Raw genomic sequence first — 14,152 nt, forward strand, 5'->3', positions numbered from 1 at the left:
AAATTTAATATGTATATTTGCTCTAAACTAAACATGCTTTTTAAAAAAAATGTAAGATTCTTTTAGGGCAGTGCAATAAAATCACAAGACTAGTAATAATTCTTAAGACTAGCAATAGCATTCTTAATTCTTACACAATGACATTAAAACTTTCAAGGTTTTACTAAATATTTCATCTGTGACTTCTTCAAAGTGACAAGTGTACAGGATAAGGATTGACATGAATATTCCCTACTAATCGTCAAAGAGTATCTTATACTTTTTCAGACATGAAAGAGAGTGATTACTGTCAGTCAGGTGTCATCCCTACTTTGATGTAGTGGGATGTTCACTGGGATATAACTGTACTTCTTTCTTTGTGACATCTACTTTTACAGCCTATTTGTATTCTGTTAGAATATTCTTTTCAATTGGATTGTAGCTTAGGGTTGTAGATGTATAGAACAGATCCTCTGGGATATTAGATGAACTGGACAGGCTCAAGGGAATCAAAACACTAAGGCTGAAAAAATAGTAAGCTCTTTATATAGTCAAAGCTTGATTAAGTATTTTTAAGCTTCACTGAATTGATCCTGAGCAAAGAGACATCTTTGAAAGGAATGCTCAAGTCCTGTCTCTGTAACATCTGAGGGATACAACTATTTATTCCTTAGAGAATGCCACGGAACCAAAGATCTGATTAAAATTTTTAATCTGTAGTTATGAAATACATTCTCTACAAATTGAGTGCTCTCGTAACTGACAGATCTTATTATATTAAAACACTTCAGTGAGATTCTCTCTTTTTCCCTACTTCTCTCCCCAGTGGTCACCAAGGACAAGGTTCAAGGACATATAAAGTTATATATATATAAAATACGGTGGGGATGTAGAAGACAAAAGTTTGCAAACAGATTAATGAGATCTTGGTGTTTGAGTTGCCAGCATAGATATGAAATGTCTACGTAAGTATCCAAAAATATTTACTGAAATATTCAAAATTCAAATATTTATGCAATGACATTCCTGAATGTACCCGTTATTGTTTATCAAATGTTACATGTCTACAGGAAGCTATACTGAAAGCAATAGCCACCTTTCCTTTTATAGAAGCTTACTTTAGAGTGAGATAAATCATACCTAAGTTTCCCTTTGACATACTGAGCAAAATCCCACCATCAACAAAGAGAGCGCAGGGTGACTGCTGCACTGGCTGCACAGGAGGCATCTATGACTTTAAGTAACAGGAATCCCACCCACATTGGGACAAATTACAGTTTAACAACAGGTCCTGAGATCTTAACGTATCTACATCCTGGAGAAAGTGCAGAGATCTCCAAGATGTCTTTCTTGTGGTAACATAGATACAATATGCCTACAGAAAGGCAAAATGATTGGTCTGAAAACAAGCATGAGAGCAAGCATCAGCCACATGTCAAATATGGAAAAGAAAATTTGTAATAACTTTCAATCTGTCAAACAAATGCAAATTAAACTAAGGTAGAACAGGGAATTCAGTGGCATTTTGTTCTCTTCCATTAATTTTTTTGTTTTCAATGAAAATCCCTCAGATGCCCTTCCATTCCTTCCCAGTGCAGCAACTGTTACACACTCCACATCTGCTTTATAGTTTCAGTAGTTGTGGTAACCTTGATTCCCCATTTCCATTTCTTCAGTTTTTCTCTGTTGATGTTGCAGACAATGCAGAAGTTCTGTCTGTGTTTTCTAAATGTGTTTGTTCCCTATAGCCGGTAAACACAGAGCGAAATATCAGAAGAATAGAAATCTCTTTGTGTGAACTAAGGAACCGTTGCAACATTAAAAAAGGCAAATCAAAGGAAAAATATAACCACTGAGTGACAAAACAGCTGAAAATAAGAGAACTCAAAGGGCTTTGTGGAAGAATGTACCTTCCCCATCCCTCCGACAGCAGAAATTCAGTCTGACCATGTTTGTATGGAAAGGAAGAAATCTAACAAGTTTCTATAGCGATGTCATCCTATATGCACCACTGTAAGATTTGCAGCCCTCAGATTGGCATGCTCAGAAAAGATGAACTAGATGATATGCTTTAAGGTATTTTAGTGTCGTTTACCATCATGTGCCTTCTTTTGTCTCACTACATGGTCTCCTGTACCTTTCTCCCTCATACTACCATACCTTCTCTGGATATTATCTATGAGATCATTCAGGTTCTTTAGCTACACACAGTAGCATTTTCTTTTCAAGCGGAAAAGATTGATTCTTTAAGATTGATGTCCTCAAGATAGATGGTCTCTTTGGAACAATCTTACTTCATTTCTCTGTATAACAAATCTTGGTACAACTTGGAAGGAGGAGACTGCAATTTGTATAGAGATTAAATTCTGGGTGTAATGACTTAAACAGACTGTACTATTGACCAAGGCAAAGTCCAAGGTAAAAAATGTGCAGCTAGTAAGTCAGGGGAGGATTTTCATTAGTTGTTATTTCCTTTCCATAGTCCACATAATCCTAAAGCAGCTAGGCTGGGAAAAAAAGGAGAAGTCCCATTCCTTTGGTAAGTCTTGAAGAACACAGCTGCTGTATAAAGTGTTAAAAGGATGGAAATCCACCTAAATCATTTTGTGATCGCTAATCAACTTTCTGATAACATACTCCCTCTGAACTCCATTGAACACAATTCTGAACTGAATCACACTGTCAAAATGTTCAGAATAACGTTGCACACAGCAGAGTCCTTCAAATCGAATGAGTATTTCCATGTCATAAATAACAAGAATCTTCTTCTGTCCACTGATCAATGAAATGAATTAGACAGTTCATGTATTAAAATTTAAATACTACCTCTTTTGGATCACACTGGAAACTGTTATTTAAAGGCTCTTTTCTCCTATACAGATCAAATCAAATTAAACTAGAAAACAGTAAGATACTAAGTTGTGCTATTTGGTGGAAGGAGTGGAAGGCAACAGGGAGCAGCTGAGGGGAAGACCAAATAACACCTAAATGTAGACTGCAGATTTTCATTGGATAAGTGGCAGAGCAGCTTTATCATACCAACACTTAACAGAGCAAGTAATATTTTTAGTCGCATAAATGAGATGGTATAAGTGTACAGAAAACAAATCCAAGCAAATTATTTAAAAGCTGAAAGATGCTTCACATTTGTGCCCTGATTTATTGATTCAGCCAAATATCAGCCAAACATTCAGCCAAGTGTCTGGTCCATTTCACTGTTATTTCAAACAACAAAACACAGTTATCAATAAACCGATTGAGAAGTTAGCTATGTAAAATGAATGGTACTGTACAATTGCATGACTCTAAGTTTCCACCTTTCCACAACAGTTCTCTCGTCTTAGATTTCAATGAGAAGACCAACTGACATTCAAAACTGTTCATAATTATTAATTGTAAAATGGTACCTGTGGTACCATTATAATAAGAAACGTCTGGTGACATTTAATGGTTTATAGAAAAGAGATGATTTTGCAAGGAAATAAAAATAAGGTTATTTACACTCTTTTATTCCCCACGCTTTTAATTGTTTTCCTGTTATTATGAGTGTTAGAATAAAAACTAGTTTAAAATTTTTCAGTGTGTTTTTATTTAATGACTGCTATCCAATAAACAAAATTTTCACTAGAATGTTTTCCATTATAAAAGTTTCATTTTTTTCACTTGTATGATTTTGAAAGTTAATAAAAAAAAATGGTCTTATAATTTTCATTTATTATGAAAATCTGAAAATCATTCACATGTTTTTTTGGTAGAAAATACTGTTTTTCTTCAGTATAGTCTCAAGGGTGTTTTTTTATTTTTTGGTTTGGTAGGTTGTGGGTTTTTTTTGGTGTCCTCACTCTCTTTAGAAAACAAGACCCCAGTTCTTCTAAGAAAATCCTTATATTTTGACCATACCCAGTTATTCCTGGTCCACATTAGAGCCCAACGTTATAGCTAAAGGTCAAATAATTCTCCTTATTTTTAATTCCATAAGATCCACACTTATAATAATGGTATTTTTTTTATTTGCATTAGCCTTTGAAAACTTTCATGTCATCTAAAACTCCTAGAGCTAAAGACAAATTAGTATTACTGATTGATTAAGAACCTCAACTATTCTGATATGTGAGCTGTAAGAAATACAACTTTTAGTGTTCATTTCCTTCTTTTAGTGCTCCTGCTAAAGGCAAAATCAAATATACTCTGCAGACCACACAGTTACACCCACATATTCCAGGGACTTATGCAAATGGTCTTTTGGATTCCTGATTTTAGTAGTACTATAGTATCATCTCTCATTACTGCATTAATTCATTCCAACAGAGAATCACATTAGCGTGCTTTTTTTTTCCAGTTAAAAAGCCTTCAGTCTTAACAGTGATACTAAAATTCCTTATACGGGCTCCTCAATTTTTTTAATTTTGCAGATTATTGCAGGCCTGGCAAAACTTGCAGGAGCAAGTTACAAAAGTATGAGGGAAGGTGGGAAGTGGTGAGTGTAGCTGGACAACCTGAGCTGTGTGACTGAACATAAAAGCCTGTCGGAAGAATTCGAGTCTAAAAACCTAGATAAGAAACTGGTATGAGTGGACTATGGGTTTTCCATGCGTCTACAGGAAATTAATCTCTGAGCTGCAATAACCGTCTCATAGGCAAGCAACACCAAGTTACCAGGTTGTGGAAAGGTGTATCTCTATGGTGAGTGAGACAGTGGGAAGAAACTCAAGTCTCTCAAAGCTCCCGTTACACTGACACTATTAGTTTCTGCTGCAAATGATAACTGCTCTTACCACCATGTAGGATGTCAGTGCATGCAATGATAAGACAATTCTACTTAAAACAGCCTTTCATCTTTCATTTAATTCACCATTACATAATGCAATGGGGTCAGTCTACAAAAAAAATACGCATACAAATTATTAAAGTCTAAGTACTAAAAAATTCCTAGTCTGATCCTTGCATGAAATGAATTGGAATCAGATACTTCCATGTGTGTGAATTAAACTAATGGAAATACAGAAACACAACTGTTTATTTTTTCTGAATCTACTGTAGATTCAAAGCTGTAGGCCAGAAACAGAAAAGATTTCTGAAGTGTAAAAATTAGACTTTTCATGCTAAGACCCTTTATTGATTCATCAAAGTAATTTTAAGCACACTACAGCTTGATACTGCAAGCCTGGCAAAGATCAAAGACTACCAGAAACTAGAACATCTCCAAGACACTAAAAATGAACTGTGAATTAAAAATAAAAGTTGTATTAAAGGAGCATAAAACTGGAAACCAATTAATGTTCTACAACAAACACTCATGCTAGATCGGTGCTTGCTGAAGTTTTGCTGGTGTAACATCTGTTCAGTTCGGTCTGTGTCTGACAAAAGGAAGATACTTTTCTCGATGAGAGACCAAGGGGCATTGGGGAGTAAAAAAGAGATGAGAAAGGAAAAAGGAGAAAAGAAATATCTTCCGTCTTTTGTGAGATTAAAGGGAACTCTTGGAAATGTTCAGTGGTTTTGCTTTTTTTTTTCAAGTAGAGTTGTTAATCAGGAAAATTATATCCTGTCTTGGGATTTCAGGTCTGATCAATGCTCTATGCTTTCTAAAAGATATCAGCAGGCACCAGGTTACAAGCTGCATTAATTATTTTTCTTTTTAAAAAAGATATGTTAATTAGTTTTCTCAATTTACTTGTTTAGAAGTGATATGAAAAACTAATAAAAACATTCAAGCTCAAGGTTATGTCTCTATCATTTAGAAAAAGTCCTTTTGTCTTCATAAAAATATGTCTCTGTTTTACAGCTGCTATATAAAAAAGTCCTGATTTTGATGTCTGTTGCTTCAGTAAAAATCATTCAACAGCAGCTCTATGATCCTTAAAATAACTCTGCCCTGAGACACTCCGAAACCACAACTTTCACTCTTGAACGTCTACCCTGAATAGTGTTAGAAAAAAGTAACAGAAGCCTGACCTGCAAAGGCCCCGAAGATGCTTCAAAGCCTCATATGCTAAAAAGCTGCAACGTAACCACCATCACTCTGTGAGATAGTGAACCCACGAATCAATAATGTAAATCACTCCCAGAGATCTCCGATTTGGGGAATGAGTTCAGTAAAACAACACTGGAGAACTGCAGTATGGAGGAGACTGAAAGTGCATTTTTCATGTGTGTCACTTTGTGTGCTACCGTGCCAGGTTGGGATAGAAAATAGGATAGTGGCCTTAGCCCTGAGAGGCAGGGCTTTTGATTCCGGGTGTAATGTTACAGGATATTGCTGTGTTGCTTCAATACATCGTGCTGTCTCAATCTGCCAGCCTGCTCAGTTTTCTAACCAGGCGCTGCCCTGCCTGACAGAGACATGCCCTTGGTCACACTAATTCTTTACTACTCATTGTCCCCATCTGCTAAGGGAGAAAAAGGTCAAGTTCTCAAAGAATTTAAACAAAAAATGCTTAATAATTCACATACGAACAATTTATCTTATAAGTGTTTGTCGAAACATGATGAGTTTAAATCACAAATCCTCTGATGAACCTCTTGTCTTCATAAGCAACATTCAAAAATACAAGGGTGATACTTTAACCCTTCTTCAAAATATTTTTTTCCTTCAAAGCATGTCCAAATGTGTTATTGCAGCTCACCAACTCTTTGGAATGAATGCCTACATCTGGTTGCAGTATAAGAATGCAATGAATTATGTGCTTCCCATAGTTTACAGTGAAGAAGATTGAAATAACTTCCTAATGTACTCATCTGAGAAAATAATATGCGCTGAATAGCGTCTGCCCTTATCTACGGTTGTGCACATTTGTTTGTTCCTTCTATGTAAACTGTTTTTTTGAAACAACGCTTCCACTGAAAGCTGACTTATTTCTATTTAATCATTGTCTCAGTTTCAATTTACTTGGAGATATGCTTATGTCAAGGGGTCAAAATCAGGCCTCCCTACAACAACCCTGTTTGAAAGAATGCCTGAAAGGGTGGAAAGTGCTGTTTCAAATTCTGCATTCAATTCAGGAAACGTAAATATAAAATTATCTTGCTCTGTGAAGTAAAGCTGCCATAAAAGTTAATCTTCCTTTCTTTCTTGACAATACTGTATTTCACAGTATCCCTACTGATTTCCTTTAAAGGTCCTGGGACTAAAGTAGTACTCACTTATTCTCACTCATTAGTCAGATCAGACATTTCACTGACTCAAATACAATTTCTAGTAACAGTTCACGGGTCAACAATGGGAATAAAGAGCTCAAAACTGTCCCTTTTGAGAGTTATATAGATAGTCATTAAATAAAGTCCGTTACCCCTGTGTTGCTATGTGGAACCAAATTCTTCTGAATATGTCTTTTGCTGGATTTAATAAAGGAAAATTATTTGAAACAAACAAGATACTAGGATTCAAAGGAAAAAAGGATAAACGTAAGCTACTGAACATATAGCTAGATATGTTCATATATCTATTTCATCCATATGCGAATACTTGAAAACTTTACATTTCTGCATTAGATTTAAAGAATTTTTCTAAAATGCTTATTATGTCTAAGAGGGCAAGTGAAAAATCTATGCACTTTCTACATTGTTGGGAGCATGCTTTGAAGTTCAGCAGACTCTTAAGTAAAACATTCAAGCAAATCTTTGAAAATTTGAAGTTTCTTCCTCTAGCTTCATGAAGGTCAGAGAGTCTGCTTTGAGGTTACCTGAACCCAATTAAATCTATAACTTCTACATTAATGTGAGGAGTTGATTGTTTTTCATGCGGCCAGTGAGAAGAATCAATGTAGAAATACACAGTCTCTTTTAAGCTGTGAAGTAGAATCAGTTGTTTCCTCAGACTTTATTCTTGAGTGACTCCCCATAGAAGTAGGGTCAATGATATTGATTTGTGAAAATTTAATTTTAAACTACTCGATCCTAGAAATACAAATGTCCGGAAGATACCAGCTGGCATCTGCGGCCACTCTGCTGCAGGTTTTCCTGTCAGCAGCTCGGGACAGTAGGCCGCTCCACTAAAAATGTCCGGGGAATTACAAAAAACACCATGAGTCATCCGCACCTGGGCTGTGGCACCTGCTAAGCTATTCCTTTCTACAGCACGAGCTCTCTCTTCTCCTCTCGACCTTAGGCTGGCTAAAAACAATACCAATATCAAGGGAACAGCAGTGATGGCTTCCAGTTTTTGCTGAGAGGCCGCAGCAGCCCCACGGGCAGGTGACGGGGTCTGTGGTGCCTCATCCCTGCGCAGCTGGAGGCGGCTGGCGGCTGGCTCCGGCCGCTCCTGCCCCGGCCAGGTGAGTCTATCGCTCCGGAGGCATTGACGGGGCCCTGCTTCACTTGCCATGAACTGGCCAGGACTTCTTGTCCTTCTGGATATCGTTACGTCTTTGCTCGTTTGTAACTGGATGGAATTAATTCACTATGACAAATGCCCGAGTAAGGTCCACCGGGACTTCCTAACGAGATCCCGTGGAGGTAGTTACTAATAGCTGGTTTCACCTTCCTTGTACTTCTGCATATTTCTTTTTAGAGGCTTCTTTCAAATCCTTGAAAGACCCCTCCCTCCTCCCAACTGTATTAAATCCTAAATTATCTCTTTTAATGACAATGTCTCTATGCAGGGCAATTAACATTGATCCCACAAAAATTACCTTCAGCAAATGGTTTTGTCCTTTGATTGTTGTTTCTTTCTCACTGTGATACCTGAGTTGCTTCTTTTTTTTTGTGACAGAACCAGCTTAAGCAGCAGTAGGAACCATGTTCAGATCAGTAGAACAGTGAAATGTATCATTCCTTTCACCTAAGAATTGTTGCTTGCCTCTCTAGAAGCCCATTTAAAAATAACACCGTTTCTTCTGAGTCATAAAATAAACCAATATTGAGTGCTGATGAGGAACCCCACCATCACTGCTGAAACAGGCTTAGTGAATATGCTGCACTTCAGCTTCAGAGTATCTCCTACACCACATTGTATTCTCTTATAACCGCCACAGAGAAGATTAGAAGCATCTCAAAATCCCACTGCAGTAGCAAAGGTTTGACTAGTTATATCCAGATCTCTTCTGATAATATTTTGTTTTCCCTGTCAGCTTTTGCACTGCTATTAAACACTTTATAATTTCAATTTAGATGGATGGCATGTTGGACATTGCAGTCTCCGTAAATAGCTGCAATGAATGTCAACATCTTTCATTTGCATAAATGTTGAGGGGGTTGATTTGAAGAACACTGCATTTTTACAACTAGTTCAATGGCCCATCATTTTGACTGGGTTATTAATCCATATACAGGGAGGTTTATATGAAGAATATGTAGTACAATTTGAGGAGAAAAAAAACCAGTAACTTCAGAGAAATTCCTTGAGAAAATGAATTTGTTTTCTCTAACTGCAAACCTTAACATAAATGTTCCTGCTTGCCTATAGTATCCCTTTTATGATCCTGCAGTTTTATTGGCTATATCTTCTATATATCTTATTCTTAGATACTACTTTAGTAGTATGATAGATAATGTTCTTAAACTTCCTGAATGTGGACAAACAATGCAAATATTGAGAAGACACCAATGCATACCATGAACTGCTTTTTTTAAAAAATGGCTTTTTACACTTGATTGCCCTTTTTCTTCCAGTGTGATATTCAAGAGGAGGAGAAATGTCTTCCTCATGCTGTCTCCATACAATATTTTCTCATCGTATTGTTCTTTACTGTGCCATTGGTGTATATGGTGTTCATTCTCAGTGGACGTCACGACTTTAGCTAGAGAGTTTGCTAACTTGTCAAACCTGAGATGGTAAATTCCTTCCCAGCTCATCTCCTCATCCTTACTTTTTCAACTAATCACAATCTACTGATCTGTTTTCACTGACATTATCTTAACTTGAAATCAAGAGATCCTCAAATTGGATGGAAATATATTGGTACTGCAGTTTGAACTAGCGGGAGAAACTTCAGTATGACCTCCCATAATTATGGGTTGTTTAATTAGATTTTATTCATACAGACACTGCTAAATAGAAACTCTAATTATAATATTGACTTATGAATCCTTATAAGCAACGTAACAGATAAACTAAGTTGATCTGCAAAACAATCCCGGATACAATAATGAGAATCATTTTTCCTATGCCATGTAGAATTCTTGAGTTGTTACTCAAATGTCCTCTATTTACAGTGCATTTAAAAATCTTTTAAAGCTCACTGGAGACAAGGATTTAAAATAACCTAAAAATGATGTCTGAAAAGTTTATTAGGACAGTAAAATTAGGTGAAAATAAGAAGAGGGCAATGTCTCACTGCAATAAGAATAAAAGAAAGAGAAAACATAAAGAATATTCCCAAAACCTAGAGAAAGGAGATATTATTGATTGTGATCTAGAAAAGTCCATAAAAGTCATATATATGAACAGCATATTTCAAACAAATATTAAAAAGTACTGTAGAAAAGAATCTCTACAGGCTCTTATCAGCAGGGATAACTGTCTACTAAAACTCTGCTCAGGTCAATTTTGTAAAAAATGATAAAAAAAATAAATCCCTTTGTCCATCCTGAGGGTGGAAAAAATACTTAAAAATTTTAACTACTAGACTTTAACACTTCACCGACGATATCTCAACAGAAAAAATATCTCTTTTTAACTCATTTTAGGTGTTGTGGTCTGTTCGATTTTCTTTTCTTTCACTTCTTTTGTCTCCTGTTTAACAGAAGTATTTGCATGTGTATTATTAATTTCACTGCATGTAAAAAAATGAGAATTATTTTTCTGTTAAGGCAACTGTCCATGCTGCAGCATACTTAATGTGATAATTATTGTGTGCAATCAACAGTGATAATTTAAATGCAATGTACTCACACATAACAGCTGCTATTTGTTTTCCACCAAAGTTAGTTTGCAATTTAGTTTACAATCAAAATTAAGCAATCCTAAAATGCTCATAATTACAATATTTGGGTGCTACAAGATACAACTTTGAGGAACACAATGAGAACATAATTTGAACTTTGAGTTCAAATATGTGTTTATTTTTGCACCTTATTCATTGTAAGTAACAGGATCGATTTTTGTTTTCATTTTGAATACGTTACCACAGAAAAGTCATTTTTCAAACAACAAATTTATTTTTTTTAATCTACTTGCCCCCTACATGGATTTGAGATTTTCTTGGAGAAATAGCTGTATAAATATATCTCACTAACTACACAGCTACCTGATGAGTGGCCTGTTGTCATTTGTAGGTGTTTGGACTAATCCATGAAAAAAATCTCTTAATGACTGTCAAAGGGTTCATTGTTTTTATATTTCAGACAGGCTTAGCCCAGGTTGCATGTTTAGATGTTAAAGACTATTGAAGTGTTTTATCTTCCAGGCTTTTGAATTATTCTTATAATATTCAGAACACTTGAGAAACAATTCTTGGCCATTTATTTTCAAAGACAAAATATGATTTATCATTAAAAGCTAAGGCATTCAACATGTGTATTGGCAATAAAACGTAAATTTTAGTACAGTTCACTAAAATAATTTCTATCCCAAGATTTTACTAGACATATTGAAGAAAGAGAAGTTAGCAGACATGTGGCAAATAAATTGCACCATGATTTATACTTGAATATCCAGAATTCCCTGTACGAAACACAAATAGACATACTCTCATTTGCAAAGGTTTCTACTACATCTAGAAGCGGTATATTTGGTCACTGTGTTGGAACACCATTAAAATGCCCAAAGGCATTCAAACACATAGCATGCACCAGGAGGTGAAATATATGCTTTTGCTACACTGGTGGCAAAATTTCTACATTTTATTCAGAGTCATATTGTGATTTAAACCTTACTTTTACAAGCATTTAATCCTTTTTCTTTTCAATGAACAACAAGTGGAACAGCCAATTTTCGGGGCACATATCTGTTTTCACTTGTAACTGAATAACTAAATAGGTTTGGTTTTTTTTTTCCTAATATTCTTTTGTCATCCCACATTTAGTGAAGAAAATGCCATTTCTAAAGAAAATTGTTTATATAGTCTGTACCTGTCTACATAAAAAGATAAATAATTTAATACAGTCATATTTTTGCATTTTATTCTCACTTTGTGCAGCTTGATAATTCATTTTGTTGGTGGATGTCATCCCATCGGAATGATAGGGTTGTATACTGATAGCTACCAATAGGGTTTGCAGCAAAATATGAAAATAGCTCTCACAAGGAGAATATCAAAGAGAAAGGTATTTTATATAAAGACGGGAAATGGAAAGAGGTTTTAAAAAGATTTTCTGTGGCTTTTCAGAGAAACTTCTTTTGGAAGAGAAATGGCAAAATGATCTTTAAGAGACCAGAATAACAAAAGTGAGCACTGAACTAAGATGTGCGTTGAAGCTCCTCCACTCTACAAGCCGAACAACGGAACATCAGAGTGCCAAAGCGCTCTGGCTGGAGCACGTACACCCTTACAGATACCAGATACTCAAAAAAAAAAAGGCTTTTTTATTACCTTAATCAGAACCTGAATATGTCCCATTGCTTTTGATGACCTGAAGTACCAGAAGCTCATCACACAAGTCCCACTTGATTCTTTCCATCTGGAACTCTTCACGTGGGCTTTTTCATTTTTTAGGCCTATTGCAGTGGCCTCAAGATACAGGAATTGTCCTGAAATTAAATGATGGATTACTGAAAAACTGTTTTACACTTTCAAATTAGATTCCAAAACTCATAAAAGTAAATGCAGAGGCATATGAAGTATACTTCCCATACAGCTCCTATACTACTGAACCTCAGCTTAGGTTAAAAAATGACTAGATCACATTCCTTGTGTACTTATTATATCAAGAATAAACTGGGAGCAGCTTAAGATTTAGATGGGCCTGTGTAGAAGAGTGAGAATACTTCCATCTCTCCCAACTACTCTGATTACATATCCTTGTGCAACGGCATTACTTGCTATTTTGACAGTACATCATACAATAACCACACTGATAAATTTCAGGATGAAGTTTTCTGAAAGATAACCTTCAATACAGCAAATCACACTATACAAAAACTTGAGAAACAGTCAAAAAACCTTCAGGCATTTATAAATCATTAGGTATCCCTAATGATTTATATTACCTTTGGCCATCTGTACTCTTTAATGTATGAATATTAAAAAACATTTAAATTATTTAGTCAGAGGAAACTGCAAAAATAGATGCCTATGGTTAATATTTTCCAACACTGATGTGGTCCTTGAGTTTTCCATTTTCATTTTTAATCAGAAGTATAATAAATTTTGCAAGTTTTCAAATTCATTTTTTTCCTTTGTACACAACCTAAATGTGTAGTTCACGCAAACATAAATGTATAAATAACATACTGTTATATTACAACACATCTACTAAAGTTTGTGTATGAATTAGAGAAAAAAAAATTATTTCATTAGAGATGGAGTAAAATGGGTTTGTTTTAACTTTGACATTCCTCTGGCTAATTTACCACCATAGATATTGGCCATAATATTATGGGGTGAGAAATTTGCTTTTTTCCTGAGGTTAAGCATGCATTCAAGAAGTGTGGTGACATAGTCATGAGAATATTTTTTGAAAATATAATTAGAAAATGCAAATGAACTTATTTTTTTCTACATCTGCTATTTTGTGTGTTAAAAAGCCATGTACGTAAACACTGCGAGGTGACAAAAGCATGCCATATCATGGCATCAGTGTCTGCTAGGAAGATGTGACTAGACTGGGTTGAGTGCTGGGCATGTTGATATTTGTTAACGCCTGTTTCATATTAGGCAAATGACTTCTGTTTGGAGGAAACCAAACCAAACCAAACCAAAGCAATCCAACCCCCAAAACTTTCACAGCCTTCTTTGGAAGGAAACTTGACAGACTGTGATGGCAGATAAGGGACACTCTGAAAGGCCCTTTGATCTGAATTACTGCAACCAGCACTTTGGGACGGTAGACTGATCACAACGAGTCCAGCTTGGCTAGGAGGTAATAGGACATATCACTTAACTGCAACCAGAATGATGTGATTCTAGCCATAAACAATTTTTCAACATTTTAATGTTGAAAATGGAGGTGTGAATAGGGGAGTTAGAATTAAGCAGTTGCTAGATGTAAGGTCAAGAGCTGTGGTTTTGGAAGTAAGTGCTGAAGTGCTTTGTACAAGGGCTGATCACCGAATACTGCAGTATTCTCTGCCACA

The 14,152-nt window shown here is 35.7% G+C and overlaps 1 protein-coding gene across 1 annotated transcript in view; it reads right to left on the reverse strand.

The window, feature by feature from the left end:
- Positions 1–14,152, reverse strand: part of MALRD1 (MAM and LDL receptor class A domain containing 1) — a gene marked incomplete at both ends in the record, with an annotated part of 280,930 nt that overhangs the window by 117,468 nt on the left and 149,310 nt on the right. Inside the window, one exon of the mRNA XM_082479776.1 lies at positions 12,450–12,607. Coding sequence (XP_082335902.1) covers positions 12,450–12,607 — 158 coding nt within the window. The remainder of the gene's footprint in view (positions 1–12,449; positions 12,608–14,152) is intronic.

Source organism: Vanellus vanellus, assembly GCF_965231255.1.
Source record: "Vanellus vanellus genome assembly, chromosome: 2".
NCBI classification, from domain to species: Eukaryota; Metazoa; Chordata; class Aves; order Charadriiformes; family Charadriidae; genus Vanellus; species Vanellus vanellus.